Below are 26588 nucleotides of genomic sequence, written 5' to 3' on the forward strand. Positions count from 1 at the left end.
TAATGCATCCACAATCTCAGCCACCCCATACAGAACCCTGGGATGTTTACCATCTGGTCCAGGTGACATGTCTACCTTCAGACCTTTCGGTTTTCCAAGACCCTTTTCTCTGGTTATGGTAACTTCACACTCTTCGTGACCCCTGATACCTGGAAGTTCCACCATACTGCTAGTGTCTTCCACAGTGAAGACTGATGCAAAATACTTGTTCAATTCATCTGCCATTTCCTTGTCCCCCATTACTACCTCCAGCATCATTTTTAGTGGTCCAATATCCAATCTCACCTCTCTTTAACACTTTATGAATTTGAAGAAACTTTTGGTGTCATCTTTAATATTATTGGCTAACTTACTTTCATATTCTATCTCTACCTTCTTAGTGACTTTTTTTACTTGCCTTCTGTTATTTTTTTTTAAAGTTTCCCAATCCTCTCACTCCCACGAATTTTTGCTCTATTTTTGCATATTTGCAGAGAGGTTAGAGAGACTGGGCTTGTACACGCTGGAATTAAGGAGATTGAGAGGGGATCTGATTGAAACATATAAGATTATTAAGGGATTGGACAAGATAGAGGCAGGAAATGTGTTCCAGATGCTGGGAGAGTCCAGTACCAGAGGGCATGGTTTGAGAATAAGGGGTAGGTCATTTAGGACAGAGTTAAGGAAAAACTTCTTCTCCCAGAGAGTTGTGGGGGTCTGGAATGCACTGCCTCGGAAGGTAGTGGAGGCCAATTCTCTGGATGCTTTCAAGAAGGAGCTAGACAGGTATCTTATGGATAGGGGAATCAAGGGATATGGGGACAAGGCAGGAACTGGGTATTGATAGGAATTGATCAGCCATGATCTCAAAATGGTGGTGCAGGCTCGAAGGGCCGAATGGTCTACTTCTGCACCTATTGTCTATTGTCTATATGCCCTCCCTTTGACTTTTATGTTGGCTTTGAGTTCTCTTGTTCTTCTTTCCTTTAGAATACTTCCTTCTCTTTAGTATGTATATATTCTGTGCCTCTGAATCACTTTCAGAAATTCCAGCCAGTACCACTCTGCTGTCATTCCTACCAGTGTTCTTTTCCAATCAATTCTGACCAACTCCTCTCTCATGCCTCTGTAATTCCATCCACTGTACTACTGATACTCTCCTGACCTCTCCTTCAGCTTCTCCTTCTCAAATTTCAGGGTGAATTCGATCATATTATGATCACTTTCCCCCAAGGGTTCTTTTATTTTAAGCTCTCTAATCAATTCAGTAAAATAAAGTAAAATATGTAAAATAAAGAGTGATGAAGGAGTAAACGTGAATGTGTACTGAATCCAGTTATCGCTGAGGGCCGTGGGAGTGGTTGATATCTCAAATGCACTGCTAGAAGAGATGGTGGAATCATATTTAATTACCATTTAAGAGAAAGTTAAACAGGAACTTTAATCACTAAAGCACAAAAGTATATGGTATTAGTATGGGCAAACAGTTTAGTGTCAACATGGCCAAACTGTTCAGAATGGGCACAGAGTGCCCAGGGGCCTGTTTCTGTGCTGTACAGCTGAGTGACCGTGTAATCATTTGACCCACCAAGCTAACCTTCTATTGAAGAAAGGAGGAAAGGGTATAGCATACTCTCCTTTGTCCCCTGTAACTCTCCAGTGTTCTTTCCAAAGACGTACAGGTGTATTGTTTAACTGGTTACTTGGGTGTATTTGGGGGGGAGAGGGTTCGCTAGCCTGGAAGGGGCTGTTACTGCACTGTATCTCTAAATAAATATTATTAGCACTGTAACTCTTCACTTTTGGGTTAGTTTCCCAAGGCCTTAAATTTCCTGATATATCAATGTTCAAAGAAAAATGTATTATCAGTATACGTACATGTCACCACATACAACCCTGAAATTCTTTCTCCTGTAGGTGTTCTCAGCAAATCTATAGAATGGTAAATGTAAACAGGATCAATGAAAGACCAAGAGCATAGAAGACAACAAACTGTGCAAATAGAAAACAAAATGGCAATAAATAACAAAAGCATGAAATAACAAAATAAAGAGTCCTTAAAGTGAGATCATTGGTTGTGGAAACATCCCAATTGATGAGTGTAATTATGCTCCTTTGTTCAAGACCCTGATGGTTGAGGGGTAGTAACAGTTCTTGAAGCTGGTTGTGTGAGTCCTGAGGCACTTGCATCTTCTACCTGATGGCAGCAGCGAGAAAAGAGCATGGCCTGGATGGCGAGGTTCTTTGAGGATAGATGCTGCTTTTCTACGACAGTGCTTTAAGTAGATGTGCTCGATGCTTGGGAGGGCTTTACCTGTGATGCACTGGCCCGAATCCACTACTTTTTGCAGGATTTTCTGCTCAAAGGCATTAGTGTTCCTATACCAGGCTGTAATGTAGCCGGTCAGCACACTTTCCATCACACACCTATAGAAGTTTGCCAAGGTTTTTGATGACGTACCGAATCTCCACAGACTCCTAAGGAAGTAGAGGCGCTGTCGTGCTTTCTTTGCAATTACATTTATATGATGGGTCCAGGACAGGTCCTCTGAGATAGTGACAATCAGGAGTTTAAAGTTGCTGACCCTGTCCACCTCCAATCCCTGACAAGGAATGGCTCACAGACCTCTGGTTTTCCCTCTCCTGAAGTCTACTATTGGCTCATTGGTCTTGCTGACATTGGGAAAGGTTGTTGTTATGACACCACTCAGCTAAATTTTCAATCTCCCTCCTGTAAGCTGATTCATCAGCACAACAAATGGTCCACAACAGCGGTGTTATCAGCAAACTTGTATATGGTGTTGGAGCTGTACTTAGACACAGTCATAGGTTTAAAGTGAGTGGAGCAGGGGATAATCACAGTCTTATGGTGCACCTGTGCTGAAGGAGATTGTGGAGAAGATGCTTTTTACCAAACCGAACTGACTGGGATCAAAATTTTTGGATGTGCAAAATAAAACTTTCATGCAGTTGATTTTGTTCAGATTCACTATTAACATCCCCCATGTCAAAATTGGTCTTGATGAAAGGTCTTGGATCGAAAAGTTGACTGTTTATTTTATCTCCATAGATACTCCTTGACCTGTTGAGTTCCTCCAGCATTTTGTGTCTGTTGCTCTGGATTTCCAGCATCTGTAGAACCTCTTTTGTTACTGGTTGCATTCTTTCTTCTTTCAGAAAGTCCTGCCAAACTGGAAGCATTTATTAAACAGCTGAAACTCTATCCTCAGCTACACGCAAAGTCTGATGACAAAGGTTGGATTTATCTCCCGTGAGTCGTCTTCATATTTCATCTGGGTTTTTAATGGTGACTGAGGGTTGGATTGCAAACTAACATCCACATCTTGTGAATAACTGCAATGCAGGGGTTTCCAACCTTTTTTTAATGCTATTTATCCCTACAATTAACCAAGGGGTCCATGGACCCCAGGTTGGGAACTCCTGATCGAGTGTATGTATAAACTTGCGTATTGAAAAAGGCATCCAGTATTCCCAGGTTATTTACCTCTACTGGCCTTGAGACCAAAAGACATAGGGGAGAATGGGTCCATTTGACCCATCAAATCTGCTCTGTCATTCCATCATGACTTATCTATTATCTCCTTCAACTCCATACTTCTGCCTTCTTCCCATTTGAAATCCTTTGAAATCCTGATTAATCAAGAACCTATCAACCTCTGCTTTAAATATTCCAAATAACTTGGCATCCACTACCACCTTTGGCAATGAATTCCACAGATTCACCACCCTCTGGCTAAAGAAATTAATCCTCATCTCTGTTCTAAATGGATACCCTTGTATTCTGAGTCTGTGCCCTCTGGTCCAGAGTCTCCCAGGGAACTACATCTGTGTGAAGTGCATCCAGCTGCAGCTCCTTGAAGACCGTGTTAGGGATCTGGAGCAGGAGTTGCATGAACTTTGGCGTGTTAGGGGACAGTGAGGAGATAATCAGTCAGAGTTACAGAGAAGTAGTTACCCCTAAGTTGCAGGAAGCGAATAGCTGGGTGACTGTATCAGGAGAAATGGAAATGTGGATAAACAGTTAGCACTTCTGTGGCTATTCCTCTCAATAATAAATATACCACTTTGGATAGTATTGTGTGGGATGACGTCCCAGGGGAATGCCACAGAGGCAAGGTGTCATATATGAGGCTGCTTACAGAGTTAAGAGCCCATGGTATTACAGGAAAGTTACTGGCATGTTTAGAGCATTGGCTGATTGGTAGGAGGGTGTGATTGGGAATAAAAGGATCCTTTTCTGGTTGGCTGCCAGTGACTAGTAGAAGGATGAGGGGGGATCTTATTAAAACCTTTCAAATGTTGAAAGGCCTAAATAGAGTAGATGTGGAAAGGATGTTTCCCATGGTGGGGGAGTCTCGGACAAGAGGGAACAGGTTCAGGCGTCCATTTAATACAGAGATGCAGAGAAATTTCTTTCACCAGAGGGAGGTGAATTTGTGGAATTTATTACCACGGGCAGCTGTGGAGGCCAGGCCATTGGGTAAATTTAAGGCAGAGGTTTAAAGATTCTTGATTGGATAGGCATCAAAGGTTACGGGGAGATGACTGGGGAGTGGGGCTGAGGAGGGGAGAAAAAAGATCAGCCATAATTGAATGGTGGAGCAGGCACGATGTGCCACATGGCCTAATTCTACTCCTACGTCTTATGCCCTTATGAAGCTTCCTCTCCACATCCACTCTATCTGGATCCTTAAATATTTGATATGGTTCAATGAGATTCCCCTCTCCTACACTCCAAAGAGAACAGGCCCAGAACCATGAATTGCACTTCATTTGCTAACCCTTTCATTCCTGGGATAATTCTCATGAATCTCCACTGGACCCTCTCCAATGCCTGCACATCCTTTCTTAGATAAGGAGTGTTTATGCAGAAATCAGCTTTGTTGTCTTATCTATTTTCATATCCAAGAATGTGGGTCAGGATGTAAAGTTCAGACCTGCCTTTCCCTTAGAAGTATTTTTTATTTAGTTTAGACATTCTCTTTTCTTCCCCTTCCCTTTGGGTAAAAAGATTCTAAAACCTGAAAGCACATACCATGAGGCTCGAGGACATTCAATCCCGCTGCTATAAGACTATTGATCCATTCCTTAGTACAGTAAGATAGACTCTTGACCTCACAGTCTACCTTGTTATGGCCTTGCATCTTATTGTCTTCCTGCACTGCACTTTCTCTGTTACTGCCACACTTTATTCTGCAATCTTATTTTTTTTAAATTTGTTTACTGAGATACCGTGTGGAACAGACCTTTCCAGCCCTTCAAGCCACACCGCCCGGCAACCCCCCGATTTTTAATCTTAGTCTAATCATGGGACAATTTACAATGACCAATTAACCTCCAAATAGTACAGCTTTGGACGGTGGGAGGAAACCAGGAATATCTGGGAATATGGCTCTGAATTTCCAGCTCCTAATACAGGTGTGTGTACATATCATAGCTTGACAGTATTCACTTCTTCCGCCCATGATGCCTCCGAACTGCAGTCTATCTGTCATGGTCCCAATCTTTAATTCCCTATCTTGCTCCTAATTTTCTTTGATTATGCCATGGTTCGGATTGTTAATTTCCCAAATTGCTTCCAATTCTCTTTAATGATGGCATACCTAGTTTCCATCAAAGACTCAGTATAAGAACCCCTACATCACAAACACTAGTCGCCAGTTTGTTGGTCTATTCCCATGTGATAACTTTGTTTCCCGACCGCTTAGAACCATTAGCCCTAAGTTCTGCTCCAGTTTCAAGATATTCCATGAAAACCCTGTCTCCGTGTCAAGACTCCATATCAGAGCTCCATGTCAAGCTTCCTCCTGTTTGCTGTTCAACGCTCATGTCTGCGCCAGCATCCCCAACTCAATCTCCGTGCCTGTGTCCTGCACTTGGGTTCTCCTCAGTTGCTCCATTCAACACTATCGTGAAATCTTAACTGGTTGCCTGGAGTATGTGGAAAAAACTTGGGTTTACACAGCGCCATATATGGGCATTTGCTCCCAGTGAAGGTGACAATTACATCTTCTACTCTCACCCAGTTGATCAAAAGATCCCCAAACTTCAACGGTTGCAGGGATGGTATAAGAAAGTGCAGGGTGAAGCGTTTGCTAAGCAAATCCTTCTGTTACTGCTTTCCCTTATGCTACCTCGGTGCACTGTTTTATTGCCATGATCTGTATGGTGGCATGTATAACAATATTTTTCACTTTACCTCAATACGTATGGCAGTAATGCGTATATGCTGGATTATGACTGAACCTTACTGAGAAACAAACATTAATTTAAAAATGAACTTCTAAGTTCAAATTGAATTTATTATCAAAGTATGCTTATGTCATTTTCATTTTCCTGCCACATTGACAGTAGAATAAAGAGAGAGAATCAGTGAGAAACCACACACAAGGGTGGACAATGTGCAAAAGAAGACAAACTGCAAATACAAAGGGCTGGCATGGTAGTGTAGCGGTTAGCACAATGCTTTATGGTACAGGCAACCCAGGTTCAATTTCTACCGCTGTCTATAAGGAGTTTGTACATTCTCCCCCCGACTGTGTGTGTTTCCTCTGGGTGCTCTGGTTTCCTCCCACATTCCAAAGACATACCAGTTGGCAGGTTCATTGGTCATTGTAAATTGTTATTTGATTAGACTCAGATGAAATCACGAGATTGCCGGGTGGTGAGAGGGCCTATCCAGCATTGCATCTCAATAATAAGTACATGCAAGTGGTGATTATAATAAGTAGGTGGCGAGGTGGAGATACGTCTCTACCATAGGAAGGTTAAGGCACCCCATTCCTCTGTTACCCTGCAGGTCACCCTTGGGCAAGGTGTGCCAAGGGAGCAGCTGGTGCATATCATAAGTCCTGGCTACGCAATCACTGACACCAGGCGGACAATATCTGAAGAGTATTGATGATAGCTGAGGTTACATATCTTGTAAAGAAGGCAATGGTAAACCACATTTGTAGAAAAACTTGCCAGGAACAATCATGGTCAGGTAGACCATGATCACCCATGTCATATGACATGGCACATGATGATGAATAATAACTATTATTGTCAGCAAATAATGAACATGATTATTAGAGCTCTCGAAAGTGAGTCCATAGGTTGTGGAATCTCATCCTGTTACATTTAACATTGACTCTCTCTTTGCTGTGTATCTGACTATTTCTCCCTAAACAGGTCAGGTTCAGCAAGAGGATTCCCTGAGCCTCAACGAGCCTTGAAGTACATGATTGATGGCACAAAGGATCCAATTGAATCCTGCAACATGAAACCTCAAGACTGGCAGGATTTGGCTAGAACGATATACGTATGGGAATTCTTAAAATCTTCATCTTGATATGTGCAATGGATTTGACGTGATTATTCAATGCATGGCATTATTGTTTGGTTACGAAGAAGAAAGAGAGGATGGACAGTATTAGATTAGCTTCTCTGGTGTTTTAGAGGCTGAAGTATGACCTGATCAAAGTTCATAAACTATGAGAGCTATAGATACTTTAGAGGCATTTTAGAGACTCATGGGTGAGAATCTATGCTTTTCAAAGACCTTTCTTGTCTGCTGACTGCACACTATCTGCACATTATCACATTTTAACCCTTTCCTTGCCACAACTACCACATCTCTGAAGGTATAAATTAAATCATAGTGTTATTGAAAAGACATAGAAGTTCTTTGGCTAGTACCCATCACTCTTGGCCCTTTGCTTTAGTTGGACATTAAAATAGTGATTCCACTCCAGGAGCATCTCAATTGTTTTATAACACTTGAGAAGGTTGAATTTATTGTCAAATCAACTAGTATTTGTAGGAAAAACTTAATTGCAGCATCACAGGCACATGACATTAGAGAGACAGCGTTCACAAGAATAACAAATTAAACATCAATTATACACAATTTTTCCAAGAAGGAACACAATTTGGACAATAAAACAAAGTCCAGTGTAGTGCAAGGTGTTCATAGAGATGCTGTGACATCCTTCCCTAGAATCAGAATTGGGTTTATTGTCACTGACACGTGTCATGAAACTTGTTGTTTTGCAGCAGCAGTACAGTACACAACATAACAATTGCTATAAGTTACAAAATATTTACATCAGAGGGCGAATAAGGATGAATAATGAGATGGTGTTCATGGACCATTCAGAAACCTGATGGCAGAGGTGGGAGGAGGAGCTGTTGTCAGGCTCCTGCACCTCCTCGTGCGTGAGCCCCGAGGTTCCTGAACCTCCTTCCTGATGGCCAACAGTGAGAAGAGAGCATGACCTGGATGGTGGGAATCCTTGCTGCCTTCCTGCAATAGCATCCTGTTTAGCTTCTGCTCAATTGTGGGGAGGGCTTTACCAGTGATGGGCAATAAACTCGACTTCAACTTTGAGCAGTTGACAATCCATTGAATGTGTAACATGTTTCATCCATTTTCAGGATTGCTATGATGATTATGATGGCTTTGTTATCCTCCATGGAACGGACACCATGGCATTCACGTCCTCTGCGTTATCCTTCTTGCTTCAAGGATTGAAGAAGCCAGTTATTGTTACAGGATCTAAGGTGCAGCATGATCACCTCCATTGATACGGTTCTTTGTCTGTCTTTGTATATAACGTGTGTATATAATGGGCAGATGGAACAGTATATGGACTGAATCTCCTCTTGGAGATCAACACACTTCACTCAGGGGTTTGGATCCCGAGACACTTTCATTTAAGTTTACTAAATTAGACGATCTTGGATTGTTCTCCAAGAACAAGAGATATGCAGGGCAATTTGACGGAGGTATTTCAGATAGAATAGACAGAGAATCTTTTCCTGTTTGAGGTGACATGGTAGTGTAGTGAATGGACATAGTCAGAGTGGTGATCTTCAGGCTTTAGCTCTTTGAGGTTTCACTCAGAGAAAGCAATGTTTTTTTTCTTTCTCTTCTTTATATCTGCTCAGCCAGGACAGACGGCATAATGCAATGCTCCTCATGCAGGATGTGGGAAGGCACGGAGACCTCCAGTCTCCCTGCCCACTACAACTGTGGGAAGTGCATCCAGCTGCAGCTTCTAACAAACCACGTTAAGGAGCTGGAGCTGGAACCGGATGAACTCCAGATCATTTGGAAACCTGAAAGGTGATAGATAGATAGGACATATAGAGAGGTAGTGACACCCAAAGTGTAGGATGTGGAAAATTGTTTGACAGTCAGGAAGGGGAAAGGGGTTAAGGAGCCACTTTCAGGGTACCCCTGTGGCCATCCTCCTCAACAAGAGGTAAATCACTTTGGTTACAGTGGGGGGGGGGGGGGGGGGGGGGGAGGGGTGCAGAAATAATTGAACAGAGGAAAGTCACAGCGATCGGGTCTCTGGCACTGAATCTGCCTCTGTGACACAGACAGGAAAGGGGACAAAGAGGCACGCTGTGGTGATAGGAGATTCATTAGTCAGGGGAACAGGCAGCAGGATCTGTGGGCAAGAACAAGATTCCTAGATGGTATGTTGCCTTCCAGGTGCCAGGGTCTGGGATACCAATAGGTTCAATGGGTTCACTTAATGTCTGAGAAATGTATACAATATATGTCCTGAAATTCTTCTTCTTCACAAACATCCGTGAAAAAAGAGGAGTGACCCAAAGAATGAATGACAGTTAAACATTAGAATCTCAAAGCACCCCCTAGCTCCCCCTCCCACACATAAGCAGCAGCAAAGCGACAAACACCCCCTCACTCACCAGCAAAAAAGCATCAGCACCTCCCACTGAGCACCCAAGGGTGCAGCAAAGCATCAGTAAAGACACAGACTTGCTGTATCCCAAAGGCTACTCATTCACCCAGTATTTGACATGCCACAGGCTCTCTCTCTCTCCCTAACAGGGGAAAAAGAAATGTCTCCATTTCACAGAGAGAGGGGAGACATAACAAAGCAATTCACTGATTTATGGTTTTAAAGGCCTGCTGCGTCACTTCTTCCGAGCTCTGTGTCCAAAGAACTCGGGTCTCTGGTCAGTTAGCCAGCTCGCTGCTTTCGATCGTCCATCTCCCACAACACATCAGGCAGCGGTGACACTGGCCTTAAATCCGCCCGCCTCCAGAGTCACGAAAATCTGACACTGTAAACATACTCCAGTCTTCCAGGCCGCATCCTCGGCATATCAAAAAATGACCGGTCGTGAGGCCCCGAGAGCCGGTCCCATTTCTGCAAAGAACCAAAGTCAGCGTGTAACTCCAGGTCAGGGTCTTCAAAAGAACCCTGAAATGGAAAAAAAAGAGATATCAAAGACAGAAATGGAGAAATAGATCAAGTGCACAGAATTTTTAAGTGGGAGGGTAAGCAGCCAGAAGTTGTGGTCTATTTAGGTACCAATGACATGGGTAGGATGAGTGATGAGGTTCTGCACAGGGAGTTCAGGAAGTTAGATTCTAAGTTAAAGGGCAGGACCTCCAGGTATGTGATCTCAGGATTGCTACTCATGCCATGTGCTAGTGAGGCTAGAACTAGGAAGATTATACAGTTTAACATGTGGCTAAGGAGTTGGTGTAGGAGAGACGGCATAAGATTTTTGAATCATTGGTGTCTCTTTTGGGGAAGGTGGGACCTGTACAGAAGGGACAGTTCGCACCTGAACTGGAAGGGGCTAATATCCTAATGGGAAGGTTTGTTAATGTTGCACGGTGGAGTTTAAACTAGAGTTGCAGGAAGATGGAAACCAGAGTGCCAGAACAGTTAGTGGAGAGGTTGTAGAGGCAGATGTTGATAAAACCTCAGACAGAGCAGAGAATAAAAAGGTTGAGCATGGTGCGACAAAATCAAAAGGGTGGATTCAGGACTGAAGGTGTTGTACCTGAATGTGCACTGTATACAGAACAAGGTAGATGTATTTGCAGCATCACAGATGTTGTAGGCTAAAAGGTTATAGCTGGGAGCTTAATGTCCAAGGATACACACTGTACCAAAAGGACAGGTGGGAAGGCAGACGGGGTGGCATTGCTTTGTTCATTTAAAAAAAATTCAAATCATTAGAACTAGGTGACACAGGTTGGAAGGTGTTGAATCATTATGGTTAGAACTAAGGAACTGCAAGGGTAAAAAGACCCTGATGGGAGTTGTATTCGTACTCATTCGTAAGGCCAGTGATGTTGTGGGGGTGGAACTGGACTCTCTGACGGTGGTGTCTGAAAAGAGGATGCTGTCAAAGTTGCATGCCATCTTGGACAATGACTCCCATCCACTCTATAATGTACTGGTTGGGCACAGGAGTACATTCAGCCAGAGACTCATTCCACCGAGATGTAACACTGAGTGTCATTCCTACCTGTGGCCATTAAACTTTACAACTCCTCCCTCGGAGTGTCAGACACCCTGAGCCAATAGGCTGGTCCTGAACTTATTTCCACTTGGCATGATTAACTTATTATTATTTATAGTTTTATATTGCTATATTTCTTCACTATTCTTGGTTGGTGCGGCTGTAACAAAACCCAATTTCCCTCGGGATCAATAAAGTATGTCTGTCTGTCTGTATACACACTTCAAAACAGTAGTAAAGATGTTGCCTACAAATTGCAATGGGAAATAGAAAATGTATGCCAACAGGACAATGTTACAATAGTCAAGAGGGACTTCAACATGCAGGTAGGTTGGGAAAATCAGATTGGTGCTGGATTACAGGAGGGGGATTTCTAGAGTGCCTATGAGATGGCTTTTTAGAGCATCTGTGGTTGAGCCCACTAGGGGATCAGTTATTCTGGATTGGGTGTTGTGCAATGACCCAGAACTGATTAGAGACCTTGATGTAAAAGAACCCTTAGAGGTAAGTGATCATAATGTGATTGAATTCACCCTGAAATTTGAGAAGAAGCTGAAGTCATGTATATTAGTATTACAGTGGAGTAAAGGGAATTACAGGGGCATGAGAGAGGAGTTGGCCAGAATTGATTGGAAAAGAACACAGGCAGGGATGACAACAGAGCAGCAACGGCTGGAATTTCTGGATGCCATTTGGAAGGCGCAGGATATATACATCCCAAAGACAAGAAGTATTCTAAAGGAAAGATGACACAACCATGGCAACAAGAGAAGCCAAAGAGAAGGCATATAATAGAGCAAAAATTAATGGAAAGTTAGAGGATTGGGACACATTTAAAAGCCAGCAGAAAGTAACTAAAAAAAGCCATTAAGAAGGTAAAAATGGAACATGAAAGTAAACTAGTCAATAATATTAAAGAGGATACCAAAAGTTCCTTCAGATTCATAAAGTTTAAAAGAGAGGTGAGAGAAGGATATGGGGAAAAGTCAGGAGATTGGGGCTGAGAGGAAAATTGGATCGGCCATGATGAGATGGCAGAGCAGACTCGATATGTCAAGTGGCCTCTATATCTTGTGGTCTAATCACAGGACAAGCTGCAATGATACATCTTTGGACTGCGGGAGGAAACCCACGCGGTCACAGGGAGAATCTACAAACTCCTTACAGACAACGGTGGGAATTGAAACCGGGTCGTTTGTACTGTAGAGCAATGTGCTAGCCACTACACTGCCTTGCTGCACCAATTTAATCAACAACTCTCAGAATTTCAAACAACTCAGTGGCAATGGCATATGTGGACGTGAACTTCCCTCCATTGAGGACACTTAGAGCAGCTGGTGCAGAAAGAAGGCCTGAAAGATCATTGGGGGACACAAGTCACCCCAACCATAAACTGTTTCAGCTGCGTCCGTCTTGCAAACAGTACCACAGCATTAAAGTCAGGACCAACAGGCTATGGGAAAGCTTCTTTCTACAAGCCATTAGACTTTTAAATTCATAACACAAATATTTTTACTCCCTCATGTTGAGGGATAGATATAAGATTTAAATAAATTCTAAATTCCAAAAGGTTCTTCATGCAAACTGTGGTGCATATTCAGAATGAGCTGCCAGAAATAGTTGGGCACATTAGCAACATTCAAAATGAATCTAGATATGGACATGGGTAGAAAGGGTTCAGAGAGCTCTGGACTAAATGTGGGTAGATGGGACTAGCTCGCTGGGTGAGTCAGCATGGATGAGTTGGGCCGAAGGGCTTGTTTCCATTTCTATGATTCTATATGACAACTTAGGAAGGTCAAGTTATTTTGAATATCCATGGGTTAGTTGAGAATCTTCAACTTTGTTTATTAAGGTGCTCCTTGTTTAAAATACCTGGCTTCATTATTGAGTGGTGTCTCGACTGTTGATGATCTTCAATCCTGTTTGTCATGCCTGCGTCACGCAAAGCTACTTCCGCCCCAAGCAATTATTGGAAAGCAATTTAATATTTCAAGAAAAAAATAAGGAAACCAATGTTCAATTGCAAATTTAATCTGTATATGTTTAATTTATGAAACAGATACCACTCTTCCACTCCAGAAGTGATGCAGTTGACCACATCCTCGGATCTCTGTTGATTGCAGGCTACCTGTCCCATGTTGCCAGTATCCAGCAGGTAAGGTGGTTAGAGAAGAGTCTTGCACTCTAAACTCTTACGTCATCACACCTGGTGTTTGTTTGTTTGTTTATTTCTTTGTTGATTGATTGAGATACAGCGCTTAGTTGGCCTTTTCGGCACTTCAAACTGCCCGCCCGGTAACCCCTGATTTAACTTGGTCTAACCATGGGACAAATTACAATGACAAATTAACTTACCAACCAGTAGTGGGAGGAAACCGGAGCACCCGGAGGAAACCCATACAGTCACAGGGTAAACTTACAAACTCCTTACAGGTATTGGTGGGAATTGAACCCTGGTTTCTAGTGTTGGAAAGCATTGTGCTAACCACTACACTACCATGTCACCCTAAAAAATATTGAGGAGAGGCTGGGGTTCTTCTTGTTTATGCTATCTGAAAGACCTCCATCGAATCTCCCTTTTGTTCTTCAGTGAACAGTCCTAGGTTCTCCATTTTTATCAACTTGAAGGAAGAGTTCTCAGGAACCAAACCTCTGTTATGCTTGATGGTTTTTGTCTGCAACAATAAAATCCCTTGATTGCAATGTTCAACTGTGAAGAATCCTGACAGATAATGGGCAAAAAAACAGGGAGCACAGAGTGGAGAGGGGACATCACAAAGAACTTCTTAGGCAGTCTGAAACAAACTGCCTGAAAGAGCAGTGGAAAGCAGATGTAATAGAGTCATAGGAAAGTACAGTGCAGAAACAGGCCTTTCAGCCCATCTAGTCTATGGCAAAACCATTTAACCTGCTTTCTCCCATGAACCTGCATCAGATCAATATCAGTCCTTACCCCTACCGTCCTTGTACCTGTTCAAATTTCACTTGTATGTTAAAATCGAGTTCACATGCACTTGTGCCAGCAGCTCATTCCATACTCTCACAACCCTCTGAGTGAAGAAGTTTCCCCACACGTTCCCCTGGAACTTTTCACCTTTCACCCTTAACCCATGACCTGCAATTATAGTCCCGCCCAATCTCATTGAAAAAAGCCTGCTTGCATTTACCCTATCTATACCCCTCATAATTTTGTATACCTGTATCAAATCTCCTCTCAATCTTCTACATCCCAGGGAATACAGTCCTAACCTATTCAATGGAAACTTTTAAAAGGGATTTGAATTGAACCCGTATCCAATTTGGAAAAATTTGCAGGGACACTGAGAAGAGAAATAATAGTCAACACTTTCAAGGAACTAACAAGTATACGGACAGAATGATCTTTTCCTTCACCCACTGCCCAATCTCCTCTCCTATCAGGTTCCTTCTTCAGCCCTGTTCACCTATTGCATCCTGGCTTCTCACTTCATCCCCCTTCCCCCACCCACCTATATTCCCCTCACCTGGCTTTACCTACCTACTTCTAGTTTGTACCCCTTCCCCTCCCTCTACCTTCCGATTCTGGCTTCTTCTCCCCTTCCTTCCCAGTCATGATGAAGGGTCTCAGCCTGAAACATCAGCAGTTTATTCCTTTCCATAGAGCTGCCTGACCTGCTGAATTTCTTCAGCATTTTGTATGCTTTACTCCAGTTAGAATGGCACCTCCTGGGCTCTATAATTCTATGGTTAATCATTAACAATGTTTGTCTTTGTTTAGTACACAGTTCAGCAGAAGAATAGGCCATTTGTCCCATCGTGTCAATCTGAATTAATAACTGGTTAGATTACACTTTGTGTTGTGTTCAATTCAGTTTGCATTATTATGGGAAAGATAAGGGAGCAGAGGAGGTTTACTAGGACGGTACCAGGATTAGAAAGCATGTCTTATGAGGATAGACTGAGCAAGCTAGGGCTTTTCTCTTTGGAGTGAAGGAGGGTGAGAGGAGACTTGACAGAGGTATTACCATTATCATCATTATATGGGGTGTCTCGTGACTTAAGCGATCATGGTTTATTCTTCTGGGCAGTGTCTTTACAAGATGGATGACCCCAGACATTATCAATACTCTTCAGAAATTTTCTGCCTGGCGTTAGTGGTCGCATACACTTCCTTTGGTAGAGACGTATCTCCATCCCACCACCCAAGATAGAGGAGTCGAAAGTGATAAGAGACATGATGGACTGGGCAGCCAGAAACCTTTTCTCAGGGTGGAAATGGGTATTAGATGGGACCATAACATTAAGCTGATTGGAGAGAAGTATAGGGGAAGTTGTCCAAAGTAGGATTTTTTTACACAGAGAGTAGTGAGTGCGGGGAACGCACTGCTGGTGGAACTGATACAGGCAGATACATTATAGATATTTAAAAGCCTCTTGGGCACATGAATGATAGAAAAATTGAGGGCTATGTCTGAGGGATGGGTTAGAATGATCTTGGAGTAGCTTAAAAGGTTGGCACAACATTATGGAATGAAGGGCCTGTACTGTGCCGTAACATTCTGTGCTCTCATCCCATCTGCATTATTCTGTTAAATAGTGAGGCTATTTGGCCTGTCAGATCCATACTGGCTTGCAGTGGAACAATTCTATCAGCTCCATTCCCCCTCTGAATTCCCTGTGGCCCTGTTCTGTCTCAAGTGTCCATTAACTCCCCTTTGATCCCTTTGCCAGTTGCCAATGCTACAGAAAAATCTAAAGCGGCTAATTAAACTACAGCACACCCAAAAATGATTGAATACTGATGCATGGAGTGGTGAGACGACAGCTCCAACCATGGTGGTCCTTGTACAGTGAAGAGCATGCTAAATGATTGCATCACCATCTGCACAGCATCGGAAAAAAGCTGAAGGAAATTACAACCTCAGTCAGCTCCATCATGGGCATCCCCAGCATCGAAGACATCTTCATAAGGTGATGCCTCTATCATTAAGGACCCCCATCACTCTGGACTTTTTTCTTATTGATGCTACCAGAGAAGAGGAGCAGAAACTTGAAGACACACACTCAACATTTTAGAATCTGCTTCTTCCCCTCCTCCATCATATTTCTGAAAGGACAATGAGCCCATGAACACAACTCCAGAATTTTGTTTTTGCTTTCTCTGTTTGCACTAATTTAATTTCCTGTTTATGTCAAAAATGTCAAGTGCCAGTTAATGTGCTGCTATTACAGTTCAGGGCATTCCAGAATAAGGAGTTCAGTTCTAGCACTAACTGTAAGGAGCTTGTATGACTTCTCCATGAACCATGTGAGTTTCCTCCCAAAAGATCTACAGCAGATGCAATCTCACTGGCTCTCCACTTACCTTTGATCACCTGGACAATAGTAATATCAATGTTAGACTGCTGTTTATTGATTTCAGCACGGAATTCAACATGATCATAGCCTCAGTTATAATCAACAAGCTTCAAAACTTGCGATCACAAGCAAAATAAATTTTGCAGACGCTGGAAATCCAAGCAACACACATGCTGGAGGAACTCAGCAGGTCAGGTAACATCTGCGGAAAAAAGTACTGTCGATGTTTCGGGCTGAAATGTTGACTGTACTTTTTCCATGGATGCTGCCAGGCCTGCATATTTCCTCCAGCATTTTGTGTGTGTTGTTCAAAACTTGGGCCTCTCTACTTACCTCTGCAACTAGATCCTTGACTTTCTCACTGGGAGACCACATGTCCTCCTTGCTGACAATCAACATTGGCATACCTCAAAAATGTGTGCTTAGCCCTCTGCTCTATGCTCTCCATCCACAACTGTGTGGCTAGGCACAGCTCAAATGCAATCCATGAATTTGCTAATGCCACATCTATAGTTGGCAGAACTTCAGGAGCCAGATAGACCAGCTGGTTGAGTGGTGTTGCAACAACCTTGCACCTAACATCAGTAAGAACAAGAAACTGATTATAGACTTCAGGAAGGGGAAGTCAAGGGGACACACCCGACCTCATTGTGGGACTAGCAGGGATTTCTACAGATGCACCATCATCGAGGACATTTTTAGTCGAGGACATTGGATGGAAAATGGAGTTCAGGAGGAATTCCTCAGTCAGAGAGTGGTGAATCTGTGGAATTCTTTGCCACAGGCAGCTGTGGAGGTCAAGTCTTTATGTATGTTTAAGGAAGAAGTTGATAGATTCTTTACCAGTCAGGGCATGAAGGGATACGGGGAGAGGGCAGGAGATTGGAGTGAGAGGGAAAATGATGAAATGGTGGAACAAACTTGATGGGCCAAATTACCTAATTCTGCTCCTATAGCTTATGGTCATATGTCCATACTGGTTACATGACCACTAATGCTAGCAGAGAATCTCTGAAGAGTATTAATAATGGCTGGGCCACCTATCTTGTATACGCACAGTCCAGAAGATGGAAATAGCAAACCACTACTGTAGTGTAGAAGTATTTGCCAGGAACAGTCATGGTGAAGACCATGATCACTCACATCATACAACATGGCACATAACAATGATGATTTTAATTTATCTTTTTCAGATATACCCTATTATTGTAATTTATAGTTTTTTAAATGTATTTTACTATAATGCTGATGTAAGATAACAAATTTCACAACCTATCCCAATGTTATTGCACCTGATTCTGGTTCTGATTCTGCACTGTATCTCTAAAAAATAAAAAAATAAAAATAATCTTGAATCTTGATTGGTGAAGGTTCTTGAAATTAGTTTGCGAGTACTTTCTGGTAAGATTGTCTGTGTGGTAAGAGAAAATGATTGCCTTATATGTGATGGTTTCCTGTTACACTTCGGCTTGCAGGTTTGTGTGTTTTTCAACTCTAAGCTCTTCCAGGGAAACCGTGTGGTTAAGCAGAGTTCTGAAGATATGGATGCTTTTGGCTCACCCAGTAATCTCCCTCTGTTGGAACTGAATGTGCAGGTTAAAGGTAAGTCACGTGAGGAGGGACCCAACCTTTCCTGGGCCAGTAATGTAAAACACGAGGGATTGTGCAGTTTATGGAAATCCAGTGCAACACACACAAATTGCTGAAGGATCTATGGAGAGGAATAAAAAGTCGAGACCCTTCAACACACACAAAATACTGAGGTCCTCCATCTTCTGGAGGCAACTCTGTAATATCTGATCATCAACTCTAGCTCCAGCTCATTCATCGATGTCCTTCACAGGATAAGGACATCTCTGGCAAGGTCAGAATTTATTTCCCACTATTACTTGTCTGTAAACTACTCACACTGTTATAGAAAGATGTACTTAAACTAGAAAGTGTGCAGAAAAAATTGACAAAGATGTTGCCAAGACAAGAGGGCCTGAGGTATAGGGAGAGGTTGTCCTTGCTACGTCTTTATTCCTTGGAACAGAGGAGAATGCGGAGAAACCTTATATAAATGTTTAAAATTATGGGAGACAGACAGACATACTTTATTGATCCCGAGGGAAATTGGGTTTCGTTACAGCCGCACCAACCAAGAATAGTGAAGAAATATAGCAATATAAAACCATAAATAATTAAATAAATAATAAGTTAATCATGCCAAGTGGAAATAAGTTCAGGACCAGTCTATTGGCTCAGGGTGTCTGACACTCCGAGGGAGGAGTTGTAAAGTTTGATGGCCACAGGTAGGAATGACTTCCTATGACGCTCAGTGTTACATCTCGGTGGAATGAGTCTCTGGCTGAATGTACCCCTGTGCCCAACCAGTACATTATGGAGTGGATGGGAGTCATTGTCCAAGATGGCATGCAACTTTGACAGCATCCTCTTTTCAGACACCACCGTCAGAGAGTCCAGTTCCACCCCCACAACATCACTGATCAGCTGGATGGTGGCAGTCTTTTTCCCCAAAGTAGGGGAGTCCAAAACTAGAGGGCAAAGGTTTAGGGTGGGAGGGGAAGAATTAAAAGGATATTGAAGAATAAGTTTTTCACACAGAGGGTGGTGAGTAAGTGGAACGAGCTGCCAGAGGAAGTGGTTGAGGCAGGTACAATGGTACCAGTTAAGCCATACTTTGATAGGTGCATGGAGTGGAAGGGGTTCAGAGAGATCAGAACAATGAGTCCTGATGAGATTTTGGGGGGGGGGGGCACTGCATAGGATCAAAACAAGCTGCAGAAAGTTGTAAGTTCAGTCAACTCTATCATGGCCACCAGTCCCCCAGCATCCAGGACATCTTCAAGGAGTGATCCCTCAAAAAGGTGGCATGCATCATTGAGGACCCCCATCTCCCAGGACTTCCCCTCTTCTCATTGTTACCATTGGGGAGGAGGCACTGAGGACTTAAGACACACACTCAATGATTCAGAAACAGCTTCTTCTGCTCTACCATCAGATTTCTGAATTGATATTGAACCCAAGTGCAAAACCTTACTACTTTTTTCTCATTTTGCACTACTTATTTAATTTAAATTTTAAAATATATATCTATATACTTGCTATAACTTACAATCTTTACTATTATCTATTGTAATTCACCACAGCTGCGTAACAACAAATGTCACAACACATGCCATTGATTTTAAACCTGATTCTGATGAAGGGTCTTAAACCGAAGCAACAATTGTTTATTCCTCTCCATAGATACAGTTTGATCAATTGGGTTCCTCCAGCATTTTATACATGTTAATAGAGGTAAGGGCAGAGGTTCCCAACCTTTTTTATAACATGGATTAATACCATTAAGCAAGGTGTCCATGGCCCCAGGGTTGAAAACCTTGCTGTTAGAGGGATGTGTTGAATACATGAAATTGGGACTAGCTGTGTGGGCCCTGTGTTGGCATGGACTGTTTGGGCTGAAGGGCCTGTATCTGTGCTGTATTGCTGTATGACTTCATAACACTTTGGCTTGCTTGACCTTTTCAGAGGGCAGTTGAAATTTGACCGTACTGTTATGGGTCTGCAGTTATGTGCACTCAGTGGCCACTTTATTAGGTACACCTGCTCATTAATGCAAATATCTAATCTGCAATTATGTTCCAGCAACTCAGTGCATAAAAGTCAAGGTGTCCAGTTGTTGTTCCCTCAGAATGAAGGACCAACACCTTGGTTTTCATCCTGGTAGCCTCCAACCTGATGGCATGAATATCAATTTCTCCAGTAAAATAAATTCTCCTCCTCTCTTCTTCTATTTCCCATCCTAGCCTCTTACCTCTTCTCTACCTGCCTATAACCTCACCCTGGTGCCTCTCTTTCTTACCTTTTTCCTATGGATCACTCAATCAGATTCCTTCAATTCTAGTCATTTACCTTTCACCTGGTTTCACCTATCACCTTCTAGCTATCCTCCTTCCCCTCCTCCCCACCTTTTTATTCCGGCATTCTCCCCCTACCTTTCCAGTCCTGAGAAAGGGACTCGGCCCGAAATATTGGCTGGTTGGTTATTTCCATAGATCCTGCCTGACCTGCTGAGTTCCTCCATCATGTTGTGCGTGTTACTCTAGATCTCCAGCATCTGCAGAATTCCTTGTCTTTGAGATCTACCTTTCTCTAGATTGGAGTGTATGTCTTGTGAGGGTAGGTTGAGTGAGGTAGGACTTTTATCTTCTGAGCGAAGGAGGATGGGAGGCGGCATAATGGATGGGTATAGAATGATAAGAGGAATAGAAAGAGTGGACAGCCAAAGGCTTTTTCTTAGGATGGAAGTGGATAATGTGAGAAGGCATGATTTTAAGGTGATGTGAGGAAAGTGGGGGGCCTGTCAAAGGCAAGTATTTTTCACACAGGGAATAGTGAGTGTGTGGAATGCCCTTCCAGGAGTGGTTGTACAGAGGGGGTCCATTGGGGACAGTTAAGAGAATTTCTGGTACATGCATGATGGAAATTTGAAGGGCTATGTGGGAGGGAAGGGTTAGGTTGATATTGGAGAAGGTTGAAAGTTTGGAGCATCATTGTGCAGCCTCTGCTGTACTATTCTATGTTCACATACATTCATTCCTAGAAACGGCAGATCTGGTTTCCTCTTTCTTCTTCCTAATCCGTCTTAAGTGCATTTTGATGCCATTTATTACCATTCTGTGATGTGCAGTTAACATATTGAGTGGTTTTTGTGCATTTTCCAACTTGCAGCCAAAATCGGCTTTTTAGACGTCTTAAAGAACTAAACATCCAAGGATGATCTGTAATTAACATTTTTCTTCCTTTTATTTCTCCAAATGCATACTTTAGTAAACAGCGATACAAAGAAGGCAAACAAGGGTGACTTGCAGATTTTCACTTTGAATCGCACACCAGACATTGGAATTCTTCAGCTCTTTCCTGGAATTGATGAAAGATATGTAAGTGTACCTCAGTGATTTCCAGCACATATGCGGTAAAAGCAGCAAATGGTAGAAACACTCAGCAGGTCATGCAGCATCTACGGAGAGACATTTTCCCAGACTGGTAATGCCACTCTTCCCCTTTAATCCATCCCGCCCTATTGAGTCTAATGCAGCGGAAAGCTGGAACATTGAGCTGCCAGTCCTGCCTCTACTACAACCAAGTCTCATTAATGGCTACAACGTCATAATTCCACATGCTGATCCAACCCCTGAGCTGAGCTCATCCACCTTTCCTACAATACTCCTTGCATTGAAATATACACAACTCAGAACATTAATCCCACCATGATCAATCTTTCAATCCCTGATTTTGTATGTAGGCTTAAAAACATCTTTCCCCACAACCACTCCACTATCTGCTCTGACAGTTTGCTGCACATTCCCCTGCAGCTCTAGTTTAAACTCCTCACCTTGTAGAACCAGCAAACCTTCCCACAAGGATATTAGTCCCTTTCTAGTTCAGGTGCAAACTGTCCCTACTGTACAGGTTCCTCTTTCACTGGAAGAGAGCCCAGTGATCAAACAATATGAAGCCCCCTCTCCTGAATCATCTCCTCAGCCAACGGTTGAGCTGCATGATCTACCTATTTCTGGCCTCACTAACATGTGGCACAGGTAGCAATCCTGAAATCACAACACTGTCCTTTAATGTTAACACCCAACTCCCTGAACTCACTATACAGGAACTTGTCACCTCTCCTACTCATGTCATTGGTACCACTGGCTGCTTACTTAAAAATGCTGTGGACTTGATCCAAGATGTCCCTGACCCTGGCACCCAGGAGGCAACATACAGTACTGCACAAAATTTTTAGGCACATATATAGCTAAGGAGTCTAAGACTTTTGCGTAGTATTGTAGTAATTGTGTGTATTGCATTGTACTAATGCAAAGAAACACACCTTATGTCATACGTGAGTGATGATAAAGCTGTTCCAGATATAAGCCTTTACTGTGGACTGAGAGTGGAAAGGGGTCAAGGAGAGAGGAGGGAATAGAAAGCACCAGAGAGACATTCTAGAATGATCAATTAACCAAATGTTTGGAATCAAATGATCTTGCCTGGTGTCTGAAGGCTGGGTGTGTCTGTACCTGCACCACCCCCCTCACCTTGGCGCTCCTCTGCCACCTGTCCCACATACTTCCCACAGCATTCCACCCTTATCATATGTACTGTAATACCATCAAGGACTGTATGTTGCTTCCCTAACAACAAACCATGGGTCACCAGTGGATGAGAAGAGCCTTTAGATTAGGAGAGAGGGAGGAATTGGAACGTGCAGAGGGAGCTGAAGGAGAAGATCAAGGTGGCTAAAGAGGAATACAGGAGAGAGCTGGAGAACAAGCTTGGGCAGAGTAGCGCATTGAGAGGCATGAAGAACATCACTGGTTTCAATCAGCTTGGAATGCAGCTGTGAATGGGTTAATGAGTTAAACCAATTCTTCAATTGGTTTGACAATTGCCCTCCTGTTCACATCCCCCCCAGCACACCATTCTAAGTGCTGAGACACTCACTGGTCCCTCAGCACCAATGCCTCCCCTCCTCCCCCTTCCAGTTCAACAGGTAGATAAACAACACAGGCTACCACCTTGCCTTGCACCTACCATTCACACCTCCACATACCAACTGCTATTGTCCTGATCTCCACCTCCCTCAGTCCTCACCTCCCACCATCTCACCAGTCATCATGGAATTACCATCGCTACTGAGCAGGTGAGAAGGACTCTGGGGAAACTCAGACACGGCAAAGCATTGGGACCGGATAGTGTGAACCCGTCTCCTGAAGGAGTGTGCTGAGCAGCCGTGTGGAGTTCTCCAGTGCACTTTCAATTTGAGTCTCAGCCTGGAAAGGGTCCTGACTATGTGAAAACACCATGTGTGGTCCCAGTATCCAAGAAAGGCCGATCGAAAGTCTGGAATGACTACTGTCCAGTGGCCTTGACTTAACACATCATGAAGTCCCTGCAGAGGTTGGTCCTAGCTCACCTTTGACCCCTGGTCGGATGAGTCTTCAATCCCTGGTAATTCACCTACCAGGAGCACATTGGAGTCATCTACCTGCTGAGCAGAGCCTACTGTCATTTGGATAAGCAGCAGAGCACTGTGAGGATCATATTTTTATGATTTCTCAAGTGCCTTCAATACCATACAGCCCTCACTGCTGGAGGACAACTTCTGTTCAATGCAGGCTGGCACTTCCATTGCATCCTGGGTAGTGGACTACCTGCCAGGCAGACCACAGTTTGTGAAGCCTCAGAGCCGTGTGTCAGACATGGCGATAAGCAGCACTGGGTCCCCACAGGGGACTGTATTGTCTCCCTTCTTGTTTACCCTGTATACCTCGGACTTTAGATACAACACTGAGTCATGTCATCTGCAGAAGTTCTCTGATGACTCGGCAATAGCTGGTTTTATAAAGGGAGGACAGGAGGATGAATACAGGGCCCTGGTTGAGGACTTTGTCGAATGGTGCAAGCTAAATCATCTGCAGCTCAACATCAGTAAGACAAAGGAGATGGCGATGGACTTCAGGAAGACTAAGCCTGTGCTGCTCCCTGTTACTGTTGATGGTGAGGACGTGGATGTGATGAGCACCTGGATGACAGACTTGAGTGGAGCGCCAACACAGAGACTGTGTACAAGAAGGGCCACAGTCACCTCTACTTCCTCACATGTTCTACCAGTCTGCTGTTGCCAGTATAATCTTCTATGTGCTCGGGCAATGGCATCAACACAGGTGATGCCAACAGGGTGAATAAACATTGGGAAGGCTAGCTCTGTTATAGGAGTCAAACTGAACATACCCAAGGCTGTGGTAGAACAAAGGACCCTCCTGAAAACCCTGGTGGTTCTGGATAATGTTTCTCACCCTCTGCATGCCATTTTGGCTGAACGGAGGAGCACTTTTAGTAATAGACTACGACAACTGTGCTGCTCCAAAGAGCGCTATGTGAGGTGATTCTTACCTTTGGCCATTAGGCTCTATAATGAGTCAACCTATAGTCGGGAAACTGATGACCCTCCTGTTAGACTGTTATTCACCTTGGCTTACCTGAGCTCTGCTTAATCTTTAAGGTAACTTATTTTCTATTCCTCTTGCTTCTCTTCTAATATTTGTATATCTGTGCACTTGTAATGCTACTGTGACACTGTAATTTCCTTTGGGATCAATAAAATGTTTACCTATTGATCTATTCCCAACATTCTTTGGTCCCGCTGGATTTACAAACTCACTCTCCACTCCACATTGACAAATACAGTACTTTGCAAAGGTCTTGGGCACCCTAGCTGCATATACCTCCCTAAGGATTTTTCACAGTACTGTATCATTAGTTAATCTTGTTCTTGTCCAAAGAACCTCTTTTCTGTTTCCCAAACTAACAGATCCCTTTTCACTACAGCTCACCTCTGCTCTCCCCTTCCCTTCAGGGCCACCAAGCCAGACTTGGTGCCAGAGGCCTGACCATTGTTGCTTTCCTCGACTAGGCCATCAGCATCTTCCCCCCCGACGACGGTATCCAAAGTGGAATAACCATTTCTGAGGGGAATGGCCACTGGGATACTCTACACTAGCTGCCTAACCCCTTTCTTTCTCCCTCCTGATGGTCACCTGTGTCCTGTGCCTTTGGTGTAACTACAGTACCTCTTGGTAAGTTGTGTTGATTGCCCCCTTAGCCTCTAGAATAATCTAGAGTTCATCCAATTCAAGCTCCAACTCTTTAACGTGGAATGTTAGAAGCTGCAGCTGGATGTACTTCTCCCAGTTGTAGGGACACTGGACGTCTCACATCCCGCAAGAGGAGCATTCAACTGTCCTGCAAGGCATCCCCGCTGCTCTAACTGTGCAATAAGAAAGAAATATTAAATGAAAAGAATCTACCTACAGCTTTTGTCTCTCCTCTAATTTGCAAATAATAACAATAAAAAATTATGAATATATTATATACTGTATTTATATACATTGAATATAATTATAAATCACAATTACATATCACGTAACTATATATTTTCACAATATATAAAATGGCAAAGAATAGATGCCTGCGAAACATCACATCACTTGTTACTGGTTATACCACGGTTTTGAATGACAGTCTGAATACACAGGATGGTAAGAAGCTGTGCAGGATAGTGGACTCTGACCATCACATCACAAGTACATCTCTCCCCATGCGGAAACACTAAGAACACCAGAGTGGCTTCGAGTTTCATTTAAGAGTTTATTAACATGATATCATGGGGAGTCTGCAGCAGTCTCCATCTCTGCCAGAGCTCAGATTTTTAGATTATACAGAACTCATATTTATACAGCAAGTCAAACAACTTCACATAACATCCCATGGTCAGTACATGATCAGTCGCTTAAAAGACATGTTAATTATCTCTCAGCACGAGTGCAGCAGTCCTTTTTGTTCCCTGTTATCAGGGCTCATAATTTACCCCCAGATGCATCCTCCCTCCTGCTTCCAGGGGCCTGGTATCTTAATAATTGGAGTTCCTGGTACTGCGCTTATCATCCAAGGTTATTCTCAATACGCATCAGCAGTCTAAAACCCAGCTGCTCCAGAATGGTCAAGTATCCCATCATACTCTAGTTCTAACCAATTCTACCACAGGTAGTATCTACGGAAGGCAAGAATTATCATCAAAGATCTCCACCACCTGGGCCATGCCATCTTTTTGCAGCTACCATTAGCAGGAGATAGAGAACTCCCACATTTATAGCTTCAAGAACAGCTACTTCCCTTCAACCATTTGGTTCTTGAACTGGCAAGACTCTAATCATTACAGTTTAGAAACAGTGTGACCATTATGTGCTAAGGCATTTTTTAGTTCTTATTGAGTCCTTTTCTTTTAAAAATTGTCTTCAAGTGAAATTTGTATTTTTCTTGTGACTGCTTCTTATCTGATGCCATGTCCCTGTGATGCTGCTGTTAAGTAAGTTTCCCATTGCACCCATGCATACATGTACTTG

The 26588-nt window shown here is 43.1% G+C and overlaps 1 protein-coding gene across 5 annotated transcripts in view; it reads left to right on the forward strand.

Moving 5' to 3' along the window:
• Window positions 1–26588, forward strand: part of LOC140727485 (L-asparaginase 1-like) — a 48250-nt gene that overhangs the window by 13215 nt on the left and 8447 nt on the right. For all 5 annotated transcript variants that reach the window (XM_073044832.1, XM_073044831.1, XM_073044830.1 and 2 more), the window contains exons 2-7: window positions 3157–3250; window positions 7174–7303; window positions 8419–8544; window positions 13343–13438; window positions 18096–18222; window positions 21457–21566. In XM_073044832.1, the coding sequence (XP_072900933.1) occupies window positions 7223–7303; window positions 8419–8544; window positions 13343–13438; window positions 18096–18222; window positions 21457–21566 (540 nt within the window). In that variant the 5' untranslated portion in view covers window positions 3157–3250; window positions 7174–7222. The remainder of the gene's footprint in view (window positions 1–3156; window positions 3251–7173; window positions 7304–8418; window positions 8545–13342; window positions 13439–18095; window positions 18223–21456; window positions 21567–26588) is intronic.

Source organism: Hemitrygon akajei, chromosome 5, assembly GCF_048418815.1.
Source record: "Hemitrygon akajei chromosome 5, sHemAka1.3, whole genome shotgun sequence".
NCBI classification, from domain to species: Eukaryota; Metazoa; Chordata; class Chondrichthyes; order Myliobatiformes; family Dasyatidae; genus Hemitrygon; species Hemitrygon akajei.